Source organism: Amblyomma americanum, chromosome 8 (assembly GCF_052857255.1).
Source record: "Amblyomma americanum isolate KBUSLIRL-KWMA chromosome 8, ASM5285725v1, whole genome shotgun sequence".
Taxonomy (NCBI): Eukaryota; Metazoa; Arthropoda; class Arachnida; order Ixodida; family Ixodidae; genus Amblyomma; species Amblyomma americanum.
This window is the reverse complement of record NC_135504.1, coordinates 58,846,032-58,868,418: the sequence shown is the minus strand read 5'-3', so window position 1 is coordinate 58,868,418 and position 22,387 is coordinate 58,846,032. Positions and strand designations below refer to the sequence as shown.

The 22,387-nt window shown below is 48.4% G+C and overlaps 2 protein-coding genes and 1 pseudogene across 5 annotated transcripts in view; 1 reads left to right on the top strand and 2 right to left on the bottom strand.

Moving 5' to 3' along the window:
- Positions 1-22,387, top strand: part of LOC144102414 (uncharacterized) — a 64,439-nt gene that overhangs the window by 30,437 nt on the left and 11,615 nt on the right. The window lies entirely within an intron of this gene.
- On the bottom strand, positions 87-16,168 carry LOC144101755 (uncharacterized). 4 transcript variants are annotated; one of them, XM_077634890.1, is made up of 13 exons: positions 16,117-16,168; positions 5,183-5,371; positions 4,042-4,215; positions 3,562-3,648; positions 2,843-3,059; positions 2,716-2,772; positions 2,562-2,648; positions 2,427-2,504; positions 2,275-2,352; positions 1,898-2,106; positions 1,669-1,827; positions 676-804; positions 87-207 (listed from the first exon to the last, which is right to left on the bottom strand). In XM_077634890.1, the coding sequence occupies exons 5-11, from the start codon at positions 2,928-2,930 to the stop codon at positions 1,675-1,677; spliced, it is 750 nt and encodes a 249-aa protein (XP_077491016.1). In that variant the 5' UTR covers positions 2,931-3,059; positions 3,562-3,648; positions 4,042-4,215; positions 5,183-5,371; positions 16,117-16,168; the 3' UTR covers positions 87-207; positions 676-804; positions 1,669-1,674. The 4 variants fall into 4 exon arrangements, with proteins under 4 accessions (XP_077491016.1, XP_077491017.1, XP_077491018.1 ...); XM_077634891.1 differs by having other exon boundaries at positions 2,843-3,056; XM_077634892.1 differs by lacking the exon at positions 3,562-3,648.
- LOC144101754 (uncharacterized) lies at positions 13,292-16,102 on the bottom strand (annotated as a pseudogene).

The following is a 22,387-nucleotide window of genomic DNA, read 5'->3' as shown; positions in this document are numbered from 1 at the left end:
AGAATAGCCTCAAAAGGAGAATTTCTGATGTTTTGAGTACATTCTGAGGAGGTTATAACCGGTCAAGCTGCATAAAAAAACGCGAAAAATTTGTGCAAATAATTTATTCATTAAATTCCTCAGCTGCTTGCTGCTATCCCGGTTATCCCGGTGCGCTGCACGGGCTCCTTTACTGCTCTTCTGAGCTGTGGCTGTCTTCTGTGGTGCCTACAGAAATAGAGATGGAAAATCAGCAGTTGAATATATGCAATTCAGTTCAAGCACACAGTTCTTTATACTCCTAGTGCAACAACGAGATGCAAATATGACTTTCAGTATCGGAACTTACAACTTGCAGTGCAACACACTCTTCTGCATGAGCAACTGCCATAAAAGTTAATCACTGCAACAGATATTCATGGGCTCATATGAGAATAAAATGACCTCATGCACTGAAGCAAAGTTCATCCATAGCAAAATAGTTCTGCTGCATGACCCTACAATGCGAGAACTTTTTTTTTATGGGGTTTAGCGTCCCAAAGCGAATCAGCCTAGGCTATGAGAGATGCCGTAGTGAAGAGCTCCAGAAATTTCGACCGCCTGGGGTTCTTTAACGTGCACTGACATTGTTGGACATTAAGAAAAGAATAACCCCCATTCAAAGCTTATGTCAGTTGTGCTGAGAAAGTCACCTACCTATGTGCAGGACTTTTGCAGCTTTTGCCTCTTCTTTCTTCAGCTTTTCTGCTGAGTGGCGAAGCCACACCTTTACAACATTAATGACGTCACATTGTGTGGACTCAGAAAAATTCTGTTTCACAGCCCCTGAAAAAAAAACAACATATTAGTTATATGCAATTGCAAATCCACACAACAGTCAAATAACATGTGCACCATATATATTAGGTGTTTCAAAGCAGCCAGGTAGTAATGTTTAAAAATAGGATTTTTGAGGTAAAGAGAAGCTTTTTACGGCATATTATTACCAGTGTTGGCAGACGTCGTTCCGAGCATTCTTAGAAAATTCAAAGTATTGTCCTGTGCAGCCGATTTCCCTAATTTAAATCGGATTAAATGTCCCCGCTCCCGCCTTTTTTTAAACTCACTGCTGACGGCAGGAGTCACCCAACCTTTCAGCCAGTCCCGTGGCGACTTGTCGCTCTACGATCAGGGATGTGATACATAGTGATCGGTGAAAGCAGAGTTTGTATTTTTATTTCTGTGGGCCTAATTTGCAGCTACGCAGCCTCTGAGTAGACCTATTTATTCATGGAAACCTAAAAACAAAATAAAAGCAGAAACAAAGCCACCACACGACTGCCTGAAATGCACTACACGCGTTTGTTGACTCCTCCTACCTTAAGCGGCAAGTTCAATAAAAGATGGGAGTCAACAATGACATTACTATGCACCAAAAAGCTTCTTTTTCTGTCTAAAACCCCATTTTTAAAAATTCCCTGAAATACCTTGCATATCTGTGCCATAAGCATCCATGAGCGTAGGAACCACCTATCAAACATGAGGGCGATATGAATGTACTTAATGTGTGATTTACCTACTAAACCCAAAAGCAGCATTGTAACAGCCACTGCCATCAAGTTCAACCTATGGTTAGCTAACTACCACTGAAAATGCCCATGTAAAAAGGGTGCAGTACACAGAACAACTGAACCAATAACAGTAGCTTACTCAGGATCACGTCTGCAACATTAAGGCTGCAAAACTTTTTTTGCCTTTTTGGCCCAGCCAGCTATAGTTTACAGCGACTTTTGGCGTCATGAGGGCCTCCAGCACATTTCTGGTGGCCGATGGTGCAGCCACTCCTCCAAGGCCACACAGTTGCTGCAACTAGAAAAAGTACATTCTTTTAAGCTGCATACAAGTTTAAACATCAACAAATATGAAAACAGTGCCTTACAAGTCGTGTCTTCAAGCCTTCATTCATCCCTAACTGGGAATCGAATTCTTCAAAGGCACTGACTTCATTAAATGGCCGTGTGACAATCTCTGACCTCACAGCATATGTAAAGCCGCTGCTCAGACGTCGCGATATTACGTCCAGCTGTCTTCCTTGCTGCTCCACCCTCATGTCTATTGTGTGCAGTAGCTTCATGATTTGTTCAAACTCTATAAAAAGAAAAAGATATTTATAAGTACCGCACTGCACAAAGGCTATTCCTTTAGGTAATATTAAATCTGGCAGTCGAAATAAGGTATTGTAACCAATTATAGAAACTAAAAATGAACACATAATGATTCAAGTACTCAATGGGATCACCTTTAATAACTGCTTACCGGCAGGTTTGAGAGCCCTCACAGCTGCGGATGCTGTGCTTCGAGGTGTTGATCCCCCGTCAGACCAAGAAGTATGTGCTGAAAGTGAGAACGAAACGAGTAATAAAACCAGAATAACGGTTCCCAATCCTCACTTGGCAAGGAATGCACACCTTCAGTCCTTCCATGAGTTAAGGGTGGCGACTCACTGCCAAAAGTTGGAAATTGGCTATCATTCCTCTGCCTGTGTGCTGCAGAACAAAAATATATGAGGAAGAAAACTAGGATAATAGCTCTCGATTCCTTACCTGGCCAGGGGCGGAGAGTTTCTGGCTGTGAGTGAGCCATGCGTGCAGGCCAGGCATTTTCAGGCTGAAGGTTCTGGGATCTTTGCCCTGTTTAAAGACAGCCAAACAGTGCACCCCCATAAGTTTCAGAATGTACCTGTGGCACCAGACTTACATTGCTCTCCCCCATTAGGTGTAAACTGTCCGTACGACTGAGTGCTCCGAGTATACCCTGTCAAAGACACAAAATATCACTTTCCTGCTCTGTGTATGAGGTACTTTCCTGTGCAGAAGTCACTTACGACAGTTAAGCATATCTCCCCCAGCACTTTCAGGTGGAGGCTCATTACTGAAAAAGTCATCACTGTCACATGCAAATAAAAAATGCATTTACTGCACTCCTGATATAACAAAAAAGTCTATTTAAATTTCACTTCCTTCACTAACCTAAATTCTGAGAATGAAGTACCCTCCTCCCTGAAGGCTGATTCCAGGCACCTGGCATTTCATTCCTGCCTGCTGCAAGAGAACATGCCAAGGGTTTTCATGTGGAATCTAGGCCAAAGCGCTCATTCATTAATAGAAACCACTTGTAATGAAACAGAATCAACATCACTACAAGCCCCCAAGTTAAGGAAACTGACACAAGAATGAGCACAAAGAAACACCACACCAGAGGCTTGGTGCCTTAAAGAACTATTTGTTTTTCATTTGCTTTTTTTAAGACTAAACAACGTTACAATTGATAACAACGTAAGTCCTTCATATGGTAGTAACAAATAATGTGCACCGTTCACAAAAACTAAGTAATATGCATACTTGATAGCCCATGTTTTATAGCTTAATATGGCACATAAAGTCTTTGTTTGCAGTGATCTTATATGATGAGCATGCAGCAAGTTCTAGCATCCCTTTTGGAAACCAAAACATTTGACCTCTATTTTAAGGCATTGCAGCTTTTGAAGCAGAACATTTAATACCACAGCATACTTTGGGCAATTAGGTTACTTGAAAATTATACCGTCATGGGCAGCAAAGCCTGAAGGATAGGACAAAACGGTCGCTTCTTTTGACTTCCTGCTGCTTGATTCCTTGCGTTGTATCGCTTCTAACAGAAATAAAAAAAACATTAACTTAGTTGCAGTGTGACAATGCCAAATATAAACAATCTGCAAGATGCGACTTAGAACTGAAAAGGGGAGTTCCTTGTCATCAGTGGTAGGCTGGATTTGGCCCAATGCTACCAACATTGAGCACTAGCTGCTAAATTGTTGGGCAGGTGAAACAACACCAAAATCTGGATCCTGTCCCTCACAATAACAGTGAATGCAACTTTCCTACGACTCACACAGTGCAGCTTGTATCGAACACAGTGCAACTGATCAACACTAGAGTACCAAAGGTCATTTAAATTTGCAATCAATTATTTCAAAGCAGTTTGTATAAAATGGCTCTTTACATTTGAGAGTAACACCTATAAAGAAGCTAAGATGTACATTACTTTGAAGCATTGACTGTGGCGGCTGTGGTGGTGGGGGGGACACATTTTCATCTTCAGAGCTACTCAGTTGCCTGATTAGTCTTTTTCTTTTTCCCCTTTCTAAATCATAGTCAGACAGAAGATCTGATGTGTCCTCTGCCTTCCGTAGTCCTTTCTGTGCTTCTCCATATGTATCTGAAAACAGTAATGCCATAAGGTCCATCAAAGAAAGTTAGAAAATGGGCCTTGACTCTCCGTACTTGTCCATATACGTACGAAAACTTTTGGGATGGTAACTCATTTTAAGAAATGAAATCTTAGTTCAGTTTGCAAGAAACAAACAAACATGCAATGTCATTTATTTATATATTCTGCTAAACACAAGAGATGTGAGAGTGCAATAAATAAACTTAAATGCTGCTTTAAGCTCCAAGGCATTGAGTGGCATGTACAACAATTGAACCAATGAAGTAACTGAAAGATTATCAGACTCAGGCTAGGTGAAGACTGCTCATGACACTATCCAACATTTTCTTCTCTCAGGTAGCTGTAGTTATAAAAAGACCTAGCAAGAGCAGTCCTCCGACTGCTCATGAATGACCACAAACTAATAAATATGGCTGTTTCTTATTTTGAGATAGAAAATTGATTTTTGAGAGAAGGAAGTGGCGCAGTATCTGTCTCACATCTCTGTGAACACCTGAACTGAGCTGTAAGGGAAAGGATAAAGGAGGGAGTGAGAGAAGGAAGAGTCTCCATAGTGGAGGGCTCCAGAATAATTTTGACCACCTAGATATCTTTAACTTGCACTGACATCACACAGCACAGGGGTGCCTTTTGCATTTCGCCTCCATCCAACCACTGCGGCAGGTTTAATTTTTACTGTTACTGCTTTTAAGTCATCTACCTTCATTCTCATTTAATGCATGTCATTGAATTATTCCTAAATATTTATTCTTAGACAAAGTTAAGTACTATTTTTCTTGTTGTGCTCTTCACTTCAGTTTGTTTCTAACAGCCACTGCCATAAACAATCCCTCCCAAATGTGGAGCTGTTCTCTCGAATAATACTACAGCCTTTTAGACTTTACATGGCCACAGTGGACCACTAGAGATTAATATGCAAGAGCAATAAGTAATAGAGAAACATTGTTCCTATTACCAAATGCCTGCACTACGATGCAAGGCACTTTTTTCCAGTCGAGTGCAGGTGTTGCTGCCCCTTTAATAAGACTTCGGATCTCTTTCCTTTTTGGTGGCCACATGCAGCTGTCTCCAGACAACCAGTTCTTATGAACAACTGCCACATCATTATCTTCTTGGGGAAATTTAACAACAACATAGACACCACCTTAAAAGAGAGGAAACATGCATTTATGAGGACACACATTTACAAAACCAAAACAAACATAGTAGTACACCGGAGCACAGGCAAATCATGTTATTATTTAGCATGTTGTGCATCCAAAAAAGAAATAATTCATGCAATTATTAAATACTTGCCTATAAGTAGTGTATTGTGATGACCCCCATAATGCGTAGGTCCACACGGGACGGAGAGGCAAAGAGACACCGTATGGCTCAGTTTAAACAAACAGGTATATTCAATAATTACACATGATTAAGGTTATACATCAGAGGCTGGGGCGTCCGAGCTTACGTGCCGACGACTTTATGGGGGCGATGGAGTGGCTCCGGAGTTGGGCTCGAGCGGTTGCTGGCAGAAGCTGCACGCCATCGGGCTTCGGCGCTGAAGGCCCTCTTGGCGAACGATGTCGTCCTGAGCGTCTATGCAGTAGAATTTCAATAGTCGTCCGTTTCTTCGAGGATGGTTCACAAACCCTTCCTCTAGTGTCGTTCGGCTTGGAAGATGAACAGGAGGCGAGCTTGTAGATGATGACAGCAGAGCATAATTTTACAACAGAACAAACTTTGCACTTCTTTACTCATCGACCGGGCAGGTTAGTGCCTAAGTAGCATCACATTACATGCTAAGCATGGAGCCCCAGCTCAGACTGGACTGCATCCGTTTACATGTGCTTTTAAGCACTTGATTAACAAAGGACTAAGGGCGGTCATTTCCAGTGGCCCGCCCAAAGCATCAATTCTCCAATCCAAAATAACATGCGAGATGGGGACCACCCCTTTGGGTTGGGCTTAGCCTCGAACCCAGAGTCTGTTAACAATACAAACTAAATAAACAACAAAAACGCCATCACTCTCTCTCAAGTGAGAGTATACACAGGCTCTCTCTTCGGAGCTAATTCACTAGCGCCTGTCTTTCCACATTCTTGGCGAGTACTGCCTGTCCGCCATGACAGGTGTCCGTCGCGGCCCTTCTGGGAAGCTGTGGGTGCCTTCCCGGCGATAGCCCACGACAAAGGGGGGGGAGGGAAAGAATGTCGTCTTCGCGGTTTCGCATAGCGTCGGCTGTGGTACGGCGCGCTCTGGCCCGCTGACAGCTCCCTTGTCCTGGAATGTAACCGGAAATTGGGGAGGATAAAGCCTGTTTCCCCGGGGCGGCGGCGGGACCGGTTTTTCTGGTCGTCACTCAAAGAGCATGGCTGGGTAATTGATGATGCCGCTGTCACGGGTCTCCGTCTACGCCGCGCCGTCGAACGTGGATCCTCGTAGCACACACGGAATGTCACACTCGCTCACCCTCCAGAAGAATGTTCTCCGAACATTTGAGTCCACGCAGCTCCCCTTGTCTTTCTGAATCGCCTCGCACAGTGCGTCCGACAAAACACTTTTCGCTGCACTCAACACCACTGCACAACACCATATGCCTCCGCTGTCAATACTGGCGTCTCCAGGGGCAGCACTGATCTTCTTTTACCGATAAACATGAAACTCAGCACCCAAGCCTCTCCTTTCTAGTCCAAACTGGACGAAATAAATTTACCACAGTTACAAAGGAGCTCCCACTTCTAGCACGATCACGGCACAGACAAAAATATAGATAACGAAAGGAAGTAGGGCAGGTTCTGCATGCGCTCTGCATGCTCTCCTGTGAAGGTGTTACTTAATGACAGAAAGGTTTAACTACCAACTCCGATAACTTAACACATAAGCACATAGCAATGTTATGAGCTGTGGCATTACACAATTCTAACCAGTTCAAAACTCCGCTCTGTTTACGCCATTAGTCCGACTTAGCTTTCCGATTTCGCAGCGGATATCGGCCTTCATAAGTCATACTAAGTAAGTCTGTGCCCCTTTTTCTGCTTTGGGACTCGCGAGGGCTCGTGGCAGGAGCCTCTCCTGGCGTTATCTGCGCGGCAACCTCGCGCGCTTCTTCTTCTAGCAATGCATGAAGTAAATCCGGTGGCATTCTGGCCGTCACCTCTGGCGCCTGCCGAACAGATGCAGGAGAGGGCGTTTCTTGCGAACTATCTGCGCGCTCCGCTTCACTTCTGTCCCCATCAAAATCCGCGCTTTCCCTTTCCTCATTTCGTGAATACTGAACCGGTGCCGACTTGAGGCGATTTGCGTGTATCCTTATCAAGCGCCGGTTCACGTCTCGGACTCTGAAGTTTACCGGAGAAAGCTTCTCGACAACCTCGCACGGTCCTCTCCACTTCGTCTGGAACTTACGAGCTAGCCCAATCTGCCTTTGGCAGTTTTCAATGTACACGCTGTCCCCCACATTAAACGGCGCGTCTCTAGCACTGCGATCGTGCACCTCCTTCCTGCGCTTCGCCGCTTTCTTTAAGGCCTCCTTTGCGATGTCCCTCGCCACTTGCAAGCGCGATTCTAGCTCCACCTTATAGTCGTCCAGTGAAGCGTATGGGACACGACGGGGGCCCTCTGGCACTTCACTAGGCTGGTCCGGGTCTCGGCCGTAGAAAAGAAAGAATGGCGATTCGCCCGTGCTCTCGTGTGCTGCGGAATTGTAGGCAAACATTGCATACGGGAGCCACAAGTCCCAGTCCCGCTGGTCGCGCGAAACAAAATGCGACAGGAACCCGGCCACGGTTTGGTTCAGTCGCTCCACCGCGCCGTTGCAAGCCGGATGGTACGGTGTTGTCTGCTTCTTAGCGATCTTAAGCAGCTCGCAAACTCTCCTCATTAGCTGCGACACGAAGTTCGTTCCCCGATCTGTCAAGAGTTGCCTCGGGGGTCCATGTCGGAGCACGATCTGTTCGACAAATGCTCTTGCAACCGTGTCTGCCTTCTGATCTGGGAGTGCTACCGCTTCCGCGTATTTTGAAAGGTGATCGACAAATACTAAAATGTACTTGTTTCCGGAAGTGGTCGTGGGCAATGGGCCCATTATGTCCATACCTGTCCGCTCGAAGGGAGCCGAAACCTCAGGGAACGGCTGAATTGGAGCTGGTCTTCGTCCCTTGGGTGTTTTTCTTTCGAGACAGGAATGACACTTCGCACAGTAGTCTCTAACATCCAGTCGCATGCCACTCCAAAAGTACAAACGCTCCACACGCCTGCGTGTCTTCGCTACGCCAAAATGACCGGCGCATGGCGCATCGTGAAACGCGCGAAGAACCCTTTCTGTCCACGACCGAGGTATGACGACTCTCTCCCAAGCGGTTTTCTCTAATCTCCCTTTCCTGGTTGGCCTCGTGCGCCGACACAGGGTGCCGTCTTTGTCAATGAAATAACCTAGCTGTTCGGGGTGAGACGGTGCCCCCTCTAAGCTTTCGATTATTCGCTTCAGGTCAGGATCTTTGCACTGCTCTGTGCGTAATTCGGCGGGGTCGACTACTGGGACAAACTCATCTATAGCTGCCACGGCAGCTGTGCGGCTGAGTGCATCAGCATTCAGATGTGTCTTTCCTGACTTGTGCTCAACTTCAAAGCAGTATTCCTGCAGGTGTAGATTCCATCTAGCGAGTCGCGAGCTAGGGTCCCTGACACTCATCACCCATTTCAGAGGATGGCAGTCTGTGACTAGCTTGAATTTGCGGCCGTAAAGGTAGCATCTGAAGTGCTTTACTGCCCAGACAACGGCGAGGCACTCCCTTTCCGTAGCTCCGTACTTTTGCTCTGTGGGGCTCAGCTGTCGGCTAGCGAAAGCAACGGGATGTTCTTTGCCCTCGATAACCTGAGATAGCACGGCACCAACTGCGAACTTTGACGCATCTGTGGCCATAACGAAGGGCAAACTAAAATCCGGGTGGCGCAACAGCGGTGCACTCATTAGCTTCCTTTTCAGGGCCCCAAAAGCATTCTCCGCGTTTTCGTCCCAGCGAAAGGCGACATTTTTGGCTGTTAAGGCGGTGAGCGGCTTAGCGAGCTTGGCGAACTCCTCTATGTGCCTTCGGTAGTAACCGATCAGGCCGAGAAACTGCCGGACCTGGCGGACGCTAGTCGGGGATGGAAAATCCGAGACACACCTTAGTTTCTCAGGGTCCGGTCGCACGCCGTCAGCTGAAACAACGTGCCCGAGGTATTTCACCTCGTTTTTGAGGAATTGGCACTTAGAGGGCTTCCGCTTGAGACCCGCTGCTCTTAGTCGCACCAAAACCTGCTCAATATCGCGCAAATGGTTCTCAAAACTGTCACTGTATATGATAATGTCATCCATATACACGAAGCACAGCCTCCCCAGAAGACCTGCCAGGATAACATCAGCGGTTCTCTGCCAGACAGCAGGGCTGTTGGCCAGACCCATCGGCATTCTTTTCCATTCATAGTGCTCTGAGGGCGTGTTGAATGCCGTTTTCTCGGCATCTGCCGGATCCATTGCTATCTGCCAGAATCCCGCCGCCATGTCCACTACCGTGAAGTACCTGGCAGAGCCCAGCTGAGAAAGCGTCTCCTGTATATTGGGGATGGGGTATGGATCGATGCGAGTTACGGCATTTAGTTTGCGGTAGTCCACTACCAATCGATACGAGCCATCTGGCTTTTCCACCAATAGTGCTGGTGCTCCCCAGGGTGACTTTGAGTGTTCGACAATGCCGCGATCAATCAGGTCCTGCACCTGCCGCTCCATCTCCTCACGTTGGGAGTAAGGAATCCTGTACGCACGGTGGTAAACGGGCGATGAAGTGCCGGTTTCTATCCTGTGCTTTATAACGCCACAGCAGCCCAAATCCATGTTGGACGCGGCGAATACCTCCGAGTAGTCGTTCAGCAAACCAGCCAGAGCCTCCCTCTCCCTGGATTTTACGTGAGAAAGATCGAACGACACCTTTGGAGCAGCCGAAGGACTAGCATGCTCTACAGTTGCGAGTACCGTATCGGTGGGCTGACGTTGCTCTATCGCAGAGGTGAAGAAAGCCAATGTTTTGTTCTTGGGAAGGCTCAGTGGCTGCTGGCTACAGTTAACCACCCGTAGGGGCACTCTGTGGGCGTCATTAACTGTCACGAGGCACGCGGCTGCCTTCAGGCCATTGCTGAGAGAGTCGACCGGCTCAAGCACTCCCACGGCGCCGCTCTCTACATCTGAAGGCACAAACGCGTACAAAATGTGCTCCGACCAAGGAAGGACGACCGCCTCCTCGACCAGCCGGACGGCAACCCGCGAATATACCTTCTCCAATGATCCCACTGTTTGACGGGTGTCAATATCGGTAATGCGAATCTCAGCCCCTCTCCTGTTCAAAAACGGAACTTTTGAGCCGCCCGAATTAACCTCTTCCTCAGAGAATGAGACTACTACCTTCCCTTTTCTCAAAAAATCCTGCCCTAATATACCTGACACTCCGTTTGGCAGAGACACCGTGTCCGGGCATACGTAGCAGGGGTGCTCCAATGCAATTCCGCCGAGAGAGAAGTGTAACCGGTAGAGTCCACTTATGCCAAGAGGATCCCCCGTTATGCCTACAAATTTGGTTGCCATACCACCAGACGCTTCCAACACCTCGCGGTCCCCCTTCCTTCGAAGCGTGTTAAAACTGCTCTCCTTAAGCAATGTCACCTTTGACCCCGTATCTATCAACAATTCCATACAACAACCATTTAACTTGCAACGCACAACAGGGCATGCCTCGTCGGCCACACAAACTACCACCACCTCATCATCTACTGCTCCCTCCCCACGCTCCTCAGGCTGGGGAGGACTAACTAGTTTTTTGACTCGGTATCTGGAGCCCCGCTATAGGCTTGCTTAGGGCGTGTCTCGCCTGCTTCTCTTTGTGGCTCCCCACGGCGCACGTTTTGGCAGAACCTGGCGATGTGTCCGCGACCCTGGCAAGCGAAGCATACGATTTCTTCAAAATCTCGCATACCGCGCCTGTAGCTTTGTGGCGGTCTCCGGTTTCCAGCGAATGGGCGCTGTTGAGCGCGCGCTTCAACCTGGCATTCTACCTGCTGAGATAGCAGCTGTTCTAAGCGATCTAACCGCTCTGTCAAGAGAGCAACCTCAGGGTTGAGCACCGCTCTCTCTATGACGCGTACTCTCGCTGCGGCTGTCGTTAACGCCTCATTTTGTTCCTCATCCAATGCGGCCTCCACGGCTTGGTCGAAATTGCTCGGCTTGCGCGAGAGCACGAACCGGCGCACGGGGTCTTGCAGACCAGCCACGAACAAAGCGGTCATTTCCTCTTTAAGTATATCCTCCGCGTATTTCTTCTTAAGCTGGTCTCCTTCCTCCTCCCTGCTTAACGTATCGCGCGCTAAGCGCTGAAGCCGCGACGCAAACGTTCGCACGTCCTCCCCTACCATCTGTCCGGCGTCACGGAACCTTTGTACTCGCACGTGACGTGGTTCAGTGTCAAAATGCTCAAACGCGAGCTTCTTAAATTCCGCAAATGATTTTGTGGATTTTACTTTTTCGTCTCGCCATGCAAAATCATGAGCAGCTCCTGCCATCTTACACCTCGCCATTCCCAGCATTTGAGCATCGGACCATCCCCCCATTTTCCCAATCTCTTCTAGCATGGAAAAGAAATCGCAGATTGGAACCCCTGTCTTATCTCCCGTAAACGTCGGAATGACGCTTCCTAATGCCAGCATGCTTTCTCCGAGCGACGGCTGTGGAGTGGGAGCTCCCTCAGATACAGTCATTTTTTTTTTCAAGCCCTCCAGTGCCTCAAGCCTCTCAAATGGGGGTAAAAGTCCCACAATCAGTCCCGTGATTCCCTTTTGATTACAATTTTGAAGTCATGAATGTCACAGCATTCAGAGGACATTTGCTTTTGAGACCCCACTTCTGACACCAGTGTGATGACCCCCATAATGCGTAGGTCCACACGGGACGGAGAGGCAAAGAGACACCGTATGGCTCAGTTTAAACAAACAGGTATATTCAATAATTACACATGATTAAGGTTATACATCAGAGGCTGGGGCGTCCGAGCTTACGTGCCGACGACTTTATGGGGGCGATGGAGTGGCTCCGGAGTTGGGCTCGAGCGGTTGCTGGCAGAAGCTGCACGCCATCGGGCTTCGGCGCTGAAGGCCCTCTTGGCGAACGATGTCGTCCTGAGCGTCTATGCAGTAGAATTTCAATAGTCGTCCGTTTCTTCGAGGATGGTTCACAAACCCTTCCTCTAGTGTCGTTCGGCTTGGAAGATGAACAGGAGGCGAGCTTGTAGATGATGACAGCAGAGCATAATTTTACAACAGAACAAACTTTGCACTTCTTTACTCATCGACCGGGCAGGTTAGTGCCTAAGTAGCATCACATTACATGCTAAGCATGGAGCCCCAGCTCAGACTGGACTGCATCCGTTTACATGTGCTTTTAAGCACTTGATTAACAAAGGACTAAGGGCGGTCATTTCCAGTGGCCCGCCCAAAGCATCAATTCTCCAATCCAAAATAACATGCGAGATGGGGACCACCCCTTTGGGTTGGGCTTAGCCTCGAACCCAGAGTCTGTTAACAATACAAACTAAATAAACAACAAAAACGCCACCACTCTCTCTCAAGTGAGAGTATACACAGGCTCTCTCTTCGGAGCTAATTCACTAGCGCCTGTCTTTCCACATTCTTGGCGAGTACTGCCTGTCCGCCATGACAGGTGTCCGTCGCGGCCCTTCTGGGAAGCTGTGGGTGCCTTCCCGGCGATAGCCCACGACAAAGGGGGGGGGGAGGGAAAGAATGTCGTCTTCGCGGTTTCGCATAGCGTCGGCTGTGGTACGGCGCGCTCTGGCCCGCTGACAGCTCCCTTGTCCTGGAATGTAACCGGAAATTGGGGAGGATAAAGCCTGTTTCCCCGGGGCGGCGGCGGGACCGGTTTTTCTGGTCGTCACTCAAAGAGCATGGCTGGGTAATTGATGATGCCGCTGTCACGGGTCTCCGTCTACGCCGCGCCGTCGAACGTGGATCCTCGTAGCGCACACGGAATGTCACAGTATATTTGGGAAGAAAAGGCACACACAAACATCCAGCCATATCAAGGTGTGTTGTTGGGCAAGCTGGTGAGATATTCTGAGGGAAAACAGTGCAAAAGAAAACACACAGGACAAGAAAGACAGACAAACTCGAGCGCTGACTAACAACTGAGTGTATTTAGTGCGAGAGCGAAATAAATACTTGGAAAAAATGACAAATGCGCAGGCGCAGGAAAGGAAAAAAACAGCCATAACTGAACTGCTCAGTCGATCATTTCGTTAAGCTATTCACTCCCTTCCTCTTTACATTTGTTTTCATAAAAGGACTCAGCACCAAAGCAGGCAGCAAACAATACAAGACAAGCGCTTGTTCCTTCTCTCTTACTGCATGCTGTCTGCTTCGGCACTAGGTCCTTTCACGAAAATATTCACCAACTAGCCCCTCAGCAAGCATTACATTTCTGTTTCACACAACATTTCCTAAAGTAAATAGAGAATTTCTCGTCTTTTGTGTACAAACGCACCACTGACATGAACCAGAAAACCGAGAAAACCCTCAGTAAAATTTAATAAAATCCCGCCGATAATTCTGTAGCACACATAAACAGTACTGGCCAAGTTGAAATGCAATGATGAGAGATACTGTTCGAAAGCATACATTTGGAGTTGGAAAAAAATAACATGCCACCAGCCATAGATAAAGCCTTCAGCTTCTGCCACTGGCATAAACTCATGGTTTATACAGTCAGTTATGCTGATATTTCTGAATGAAGGAGGGGAAAAATAATGGCATCGCGTTTAAAAAAGAGTTTCAAAGCTTTGCGTGAAACATTCTCTAGTGGCCAGGCACGCAGACTAGACAGTTGTGACGCTCTATATATGCCAAGCATTGATGATGGGCATGGAGAGGAGTACAGGTCCTCGAGCTGAATGAACTTTCTTCCTACAACGCAAGGTGCTCCAGTTGGCAGATGTGCAAAGTTCTCGATGACAATTATAGATCCATCTTGCAGAATGCAGCAGCTGTCCTTCTTGCCAGGGGCAAGGAGCACGCTGCATGGCAGCTTCACTTTTTTGAACTGAGGCCCTTGACATGGAGCAATAAGGGGCCCAGACTCATGTTGTCCAGTGAGCAGTGGGAAGTTTGGCATCTGCTGAGCCTCCTTCAGTACAGCTCCTTGCTCTGATAGTCTGTTAGAGAGCTGCTCAAGTGGTCGCTCTGGTTTTCGGAGCAGCCTTTTCAGAGCAGACATATGGTTCTCAAATGGGAACGCACTCCATGAATCCAATGGCCCCAGGTGCTCAACATCAAATGCCAGATGGCATAGTCCATGCACATTGTGCGAAGCATGCTCCTTGCCATATATCTTCATAAAGCCTTTAACAAAATGGTTCAGAAGCTGCCCTGCATACTGCACTTCACTTTTTGTGCCATTAGGCATTGAAAGAATGGTAATAGCAACATGCAAAGCTAGAAAATTCTCATACATCTGTGACGGAAGAAGCGTTGACAGGAGCACGGGTCCCCCATACAGCAAAAAGAAACGAAACTCTGTGGCCTTCCAGCGATCCAGATCTGTGAGGCTACGAGGCTTTCGGTTAAATTCACAAGGAACAAACTGTGCGGCCTTGACATTTCTCACTGACAGTTCAATGCGGACTTTGCTGCCAAGCCTTATGGCTTTCGGGCCACGGAACCACAATACAAGCAATTTGTGCACCACGCCTAGGCAAACGAGGTGCATATAATCTAGCGGGACATCCCTCACAATGTCTATTGGCAGCTGCTCTACAATACTGCTTCCAGTATGATACTGCTCCTGCGACCTCTGCCTAAAACTGCAGTCAGTTCTCAGCTCACTGCTAATGTTTGGAAAACAGACTCTTCCTTCAATGTACGCACCCTTAACAGTGCACTTCGTGCAGCTCCCGTGTGGTTTTTGACACACAAAACAAATGCCTTTGCAGGCGCATCACACACAATGGCTTTTAGCTTTACAGGTATTGTGAAAGCTTCAACAGCAATTCCTGTAGATAAAAGAACATTTAGCTCTTCAACAAATCTGTATAGGAACTCATTTGCATCTCTCGGCTTGCTGTCACCTAAGAAAACACTCGTCACAAATGGTGCCGCATGCTTGAGGTTGCTTATGCGGCCGATAATTGTCCAAAACTGGCCTCTAGAACTTTTCGATAATGGTAGGCCATCAATATGAAAAGTCAAATTCAGTTCCGGTGGCAGGTCTCGACACTGTCCCAGGATTACTTGTATCCCTGCTTCTACACCGAAGTGGCGGTACTGGCCTCCCGAAATTTCGGAAAGTTCATTCGATTTTTTCGGTGTCTGTAGCAGCGCTCTCGCCGATGATGGGAGAGAAGAAAAACACTTGTGGCTGCGGAGCACTTTCAAAAGTGACGTGACAGCAGCATGCGACGACCCAGACTCCACTGCCCATGTTTGAAGCTGGTGGCGGAAAGTCGCTACGTCCTCGTCAGCGCGTTCATGATCGGCTTCGTAATCAAACCTGCTGTCAAACTGAGGACAAAGGTCCTGATCGGAGCTTAAATCTACAAAAACCGATGAGGTCCCAGCTTCAACATTTTGACTTGTGGGGTCTGGGGTCGGCACATCCTCAGTATCGGGCACAAAACGTTCGGTCACACACACATCACGCTGAAGCTGGTTGCACTGTTCTGACAATGGATCAGCACCAGCTTCGGCACACGCGGCGAGCTGCAAGCTAACGTCAACCCGTCTTTTCCTTGTGCGGTGAAACTTTCGCGCACGACTTTCCGTTGACATCGTGTAAATCAGCAGGTCGTAGTGCAAATCTACAAAGGCGTCACTCACTTTTCTGAGAGGCATCCATCGCGGAATAACGCGCACGTGCGAGTAGCGTGCCTGCTTCACCGTCACGGTACAGTGTACTAGAAGAGGGCAGTGGAACGAACGGAGGGAGGATCGCCTTGCTACCGCGTCACCGGAAGTGTAGCCCGAAGCGGTGGCGCTCTCGTCGACCACTCTTGAAGGCGGCTGGTCTCGGCGTGCACGGCCAGTGCATTTCAGTGCTGTGTTTCGGGTGCCTTTTCGTTCCGTGCGGTTGTGTTTTACATACTCTTCTCATGTGAATGCGCCCACTCAATGCATCGATGAGTGAAAAGCAACGCCTCAACCACTGCTACGCCCCAGGGTGTAGTACAGGATACGCCAGAACAAAAAGTGCGAAGAAGCTGTCGCTGTTCAAGGTGCCTGCAGATCCTGAGCGGAGGTCCACGTGGGAAAGACATCTACACAGAGCCGACAAGCCGCTAACCGAAGATTGCGCGGTATGTGAACTGCATTTTGAGCAACACCTGATTATCAGAGACTATGTGCACCGCATAAATGGAGAAGAAGTTCGCATTCCACGAGGGACGCCTACACTTGCACCGGACGCAGTCCCCACAATTCTGCCGAACCTGCCAGCTTACCTAAGCAAAAAGCCCACTCCCCAGAGAAATGGAAGGAAAAGGAAGGGCAGTGACGAAGTCGCGCCTCAGAAAAAAGCACGAAGACAGGTTGCAGAGGAGACCGAGGTAGACGAACCTGCGGCTGGCAACGAAGTTGGTGCGGCCGCGACTGTCGCCGCGCTGATGGATATGAAGGTGCCTGGGAAGCGTTGGACGCTACATGAACTTTATGACGCATACGGAGTATGTTTCACTTCATGTACCCTCGACTCGACTTCAGGTGAGGTGACAGTGGAAAAGGCCGTGTTCATGACTGCCGACAGCGCTGGCGCTTTGCAGTCGAAGACGTTCGTGCTGGGTAAGCAGGTGGCTGGTGCGCCAGTGGCAACAATTCAAGATGCCGTTAACATCCTGCAGGAAGCACACGAAATGCATATCTGCAAAGGCGCAGCGTTGCAGAATGAAAGCTGCCTGCTGACCAGCCTTACAGTACACTTGAAAAGCCAAATTGCGCACAAGTCGGGAACAGCCTATAGCACTAACTGCCAAGGAAAGGCAGTGAAAGAGGGAACGGCTTGCGTCGTTTGCAAATATTTGCGAAAAGCCTTAGTTACGTGCCAGTCACGTCTCAAAAGGCGTGAGGGAACGAAGAATAGTAACACTAACCGCGGCAGCGTTACGAGGAAGCTGCAAGCAAGTGTACGAAAAAAACCAGCGACTTGTATCAAAGCTACAGAATCTCGCGCTGAACCTCAAAAAAATGAAAAGTGAGTGTGCTAGAACAGCTGAGGAAGTACTCGCTGAAAAAATAAGCGCTTTGTCTCCAAAGCAGCAGCTCGCTGTCAGGCAGTGTTTTGAGGCAGCCAGAAGGAACAGTCCACGGGGCATGAAATATGCGAAAGACTGGATTCTGGAGTGCATTCTTCTGAAAATGAGAAGCCCGAAGCTCTATCAGTATATGCGGAGGCAGAAAATCTTGGCTTTGCCAAGTGAAACAACCCTACGCAAGTACACTGCCCAGTACAGGAGCGGCTATGGGTTTAATGAAAAGATGCTGGATGTTTTGAAAAAGAAAGTTGCTCAACTGGACGTGTTCCACCGACACGGTGGAATAATCATAGATGAGATGAAGCTGGCTGAACATCTGTCAGTGACAACAGGTGCAAAGATTGAAGGCTTTGTTGACTTGGGACCATATACTCCAGAAAAGGAAAAAACATTACCATGTAATCATGGCCTCGTTGTAATGTTCGTGCCGCTTGTTGGAAGCTGGTCTCAAGTTATTGGTGTTTTTGGGAGCAATGAGAACGTGAAAGGTGACCTGTTGGCCAAAATTGTGCTCGAGTCCACAGTTCTGACAGAAAGAGCTGGTCTCTTTGTGGACTACATAACGTGCGACGCAGCATCCTGGAACAGGAAAATGTGGCGCATGTTCAACATTCGAGCAACATCGAAAGAAGTGGTCTGTAAGAAGCCACATCCTGTCGACAGCAGCCGTTTTTTGCATTTTTTTTCCGATTTCCCGCACCTGGTCAAAAATGTCAGAAACCGGCTCCTCGTCACAAATTTTGACACCCCTGAGGGTATGGTTTCCATGCAGTTTGCTCGAGAGGCTTTCAAACTCGACAGTAATGCTGTTACAATGAAGGCAATGCCAGGAATAACAAGCGTGCATATCAGCCCCAACAATTTTGAAAAAATGCGCGCAAGTTATGCTTTCCAACTGTTTGGCCATGGTCCTTTGCGAGCATTTTTTCTGTACCGGACTCAGCTGGAGAGGAGCTGCGGTAATATTGAAGCCACGGAAAAGTTCTTCATGAGAATGAAGTCCCTGATTGGTGTAATGACTGCAAGGTACCCAGCGGAAGCACTGAGACATACCTCTGCAGGTGTTGAGAAAATAAAGGAGATACTTAGTTTCTTGGACATCTGGGAGCAGCATACTCATAAGAAGCATTTCCTCAGCGAGTCAGCAGCGGAGGGCTTAAGAGTTACCCTGACTAGTACTCTTGAGCTCCTTCTCTATTTGCACGAGCAAGTTGGCTATAGCTACTTGTTGACGTCCCGGCTTAGTCAAGATAAAGTGGAGAACTTCTTCGGGATTGTTAGACTGTCGTCTGGCTGCAACTCTCACCCGACGCCGCAACAGTTCGTGCTCACAGTTCACTGTCTGTCTTTTTATAATTTGGCTCACAGTGTTGCAGGTGGGAATGCGGACAGCGATGTCATCAGTTCTCTTCTTGACACTGGGGACAAGGAGGAAACCGCAAAGCAACAGCTGATTGACACAGTGAAACTTTGCACAGAAGAGCAAGCGGGACCTTCGGGTTCATGTGGCAGTGCTGAAACAGTGGGACATGATTACCATGTGCAGCGAAGTGACTCTAGGCTAATTTATTATATCTCTGGCTATGTGGCAAAGAAATGTGTGCTTCCAAGCAAGTGTTCTGTTTGTATCGACAGCCTATTACTTCCAGCAGAGCTAGGACGCCGCTTGTATGCTGCAGCATTTGTGCAGCACAATGATGAAGGAGGCTTGCTCTACCCCTCGCTTGAACTGTTTCGTCTGATAACCAGGCTAGAGGACATTTTCACAAGTTGTTTCAGTGCACGAAAGGTTCACCGTGAAAGTGTGATGGGCATCTTGCACATGATACATTGCGCTTCCCCCTTACAGGTGGGATGCAGAGTGCATGCAGAAAGTTTGACTCCTCGCGTAGTCAGCTTTTATGTAACCACACGGCTGCATTTTTTGTCAAGGGCTTGAACAAGTCCAATATGCTGTCAAAGCGAAAGGCAGCGGAACACCTCAAGCTGAGCAGGCTTAAATAGCTACATTTGTGCCGCCCTTGCAACCGTGTATTGAGACCGCTTGCTCTGCTTGTGTTACTTTGAATAAGATGAAAAGCATGTGGAATAAAATTTGTCGACCAGTGGGCTCAGTTTCGCACTTTCTTTTTCTTGTTGGCGTCGCGTATTAAACCTTGCTTACCGCGAGCACTAAAAAACTCCCGTGCTTTCGCGCGTATGAAATAACGTGCAAATTAAATCGACCAGTTATTTTGCATCTGTACAAAATGGCAGATACTGTAAACGATTTTTCTCGAAAATCGCAGAATTGGTCCCACAAAGAACCTCTGCTTCGCGAAATTTCGTACTCTCGCAATATTCTTACCCGTGTTAGCGAAATGCTGAGGTTGCGAAAAATAGATCGACTGGCTTTCGTCTGCTTCTAGTTTTGTTTACAATGAAAAGTCCGAAATCGTAGGGTGAGTCAATAAAAGTTGACGCTGAAAAGGTCTGAAAAAAGAATTTAAATAAATGGCGAAACAACAGTTGAATTACGTTGAAACAGCGTTGGTATGTGACCAAACAAGCCTTCCATTCTGGTGTGCCGCGTACGCTGCAGGGGCGAGCTTTCAAGAGTGGTCGATGGCAGCGCCGCCGCTGCAGGAGACACCGCGCGCGTCAGGTGGAGAGGCGCGGTCGCGCCACTGGAAAGTATTCTAGTACACTGTAGTCACGGTGATCGATCACGACGTTGCGGATGCAGGCTTGGCTTGGCTTAAACGAGAATCGGCCACACGCGTAATGATGTTGATCGTGCGATGCGATGTTAAGAGGCATTAAATATTGCGGAACGATTGACTTTGTGAAAAAGAACATTTTTTACTGAAATAAAAAACACCGTAATTTGCCTACCCAGCAACACACAGACGGGCCCCCGGATTCAAGCCCGCTTTCCGTGAACGGGCTAAAATCGTGCTCCTTCGCCAAAGGAAAAGCTAGCGGCACTGCGTACAACACGTAGTCTTGCATGGAGGAAAACGATTTGCAGAAGCTTTAATTGTGCGCGATAGCGTCGTCACATGAAAAAACGGCAATCACAACTACGGTAGACCAGAACTCATCGGTTTTCTCAGGACATGAACCAGTAGCGATGCGGGTGGTTCAATACGACGTTGCACGAGCCTTACCGGAACCGCACCTCAAACTTTTTTCTCTGTCGTTGGCACGCAGCAAGCGTTCTCTGGGCTGCAGTTAGAACCAGCGTGCATGCGCGGCAGTCAGCTAAAGGTGGTGGTTTAAATTCTCTCGTTTCCGCGTGCAGCAATTTGCGGTCTAAGCGCGCTGTCGATGAAAAAAACTGTGCATGCATACTGTCAAAGGGATAAAACTTCAGAGCGCCGTCGCAGTAATGCATCACAAATAAAACTTAATGGAAGTAAATGCTTAGAAATCAAATTTCACACACACACACACACACACACACACACACACACACATATATATATATATATATATATATATATATATATATATATATATATATATATATATAATGCCACCTAGTGTTGCCAGGTGGCGCAAGCTGTCCGCGAAGACGATGAGGTTGCGATCGTGCTATCGCGGATCGGCCGCCATTACCGTCTCCTCTTGCCGACTCCAGCTGTTGAAGCGTCTCTCCGTGAGAACTCCGTGACAATTTGGTGGAGGTGCTGGGTACGAGTATCCCATGCAAGAAACCCCTCCAGGGAGCCGTGCCGCCAGCCCTGCGCCGATTGACACCCCGGTACACCGCTTCAGCCGGAGGCTGCAGGGACTTTCACCGGAGCTTGGACCACTCGCGACAGTCATGATACCAGCCACCGGTATTCTCACGCAAGCTGCCGGTGCTACACCTGCCCACTATACCTTGCAGACCCCGCGGGTTCCCAAGGCCTTCCACGGGGACCTTTTCGAAGACGTGGAGGACTGGTTCCTTCACTTCGAGCGTGTGGCTGCTTATAACCAGTGGGACGACGCCGCGAAACTAAGAAACGTCTACTTTAGCCTAGAGGATGGCGCCCGCACGTGGTTTGAGAACCGTGAGGAAGTTCTAACTTCCTGGCGAGAGTTTCGCCGTCGCCTGCTGGAGGCCTACACCAGCGCGGATCGCCGCGAAAGAGCGGAGCGGGCAATCCAGTCCCGCGTCCAGCTACCGAACGAAAGCGTACAAATGTACGTCGAGGACATGACGCGGCTCTTCAGGAGAGCTGATCCTGCCATGCCTGAAGAGAAGAAACTTCGGCACTTAATGAGAGGCGTCAAAGAGCAGCTGTTCGCAGGCCTCGTGCGCAGCCCACCATCTACAGTTGCAGCATTTCTTTCGGAAGCCACAACGATGGAGAAGGTCCTGCAACAGCGTTGCGCCAGTTACGACCGGCCCGTGCATGCTGCTGCAGTCACATCATCGTTTGCCACCATCGGACAGCATCCTGATGATTTGCGGGAACTTATTCGCACAATCGTGCGTGAGGAGCTTCACAAATTTTGTAGCCCGTCGCAGCCTGCGCTCGGTTCCATCTCCGCTCTTGTACGAGAGGAGGTGCAACAGGCGTTCCGGGGCCCTGTTCCTGTGGTCGACGTACCACCTCTGCCTGGGGACTACCACCGTCCGACGTACGCCGAAGTTGCAAGGCGTCCGGCTCCCGCTTCGCCGCCACCAATTCACGCCACGCCTCAAGCCCCGCGGCCCTCTGTGCAACCGGTGCAGTACTTCGAGGATCGTCGAGCACCCCTCCGAAAGGCCGACGTTTGGCGTACACCTAACCGACGACCGCTCTGTTTTCACACTGCGGAGAGCCAGGTCATCTTTATCGAAATTGTTATTACCGACGCATCGGCATCCA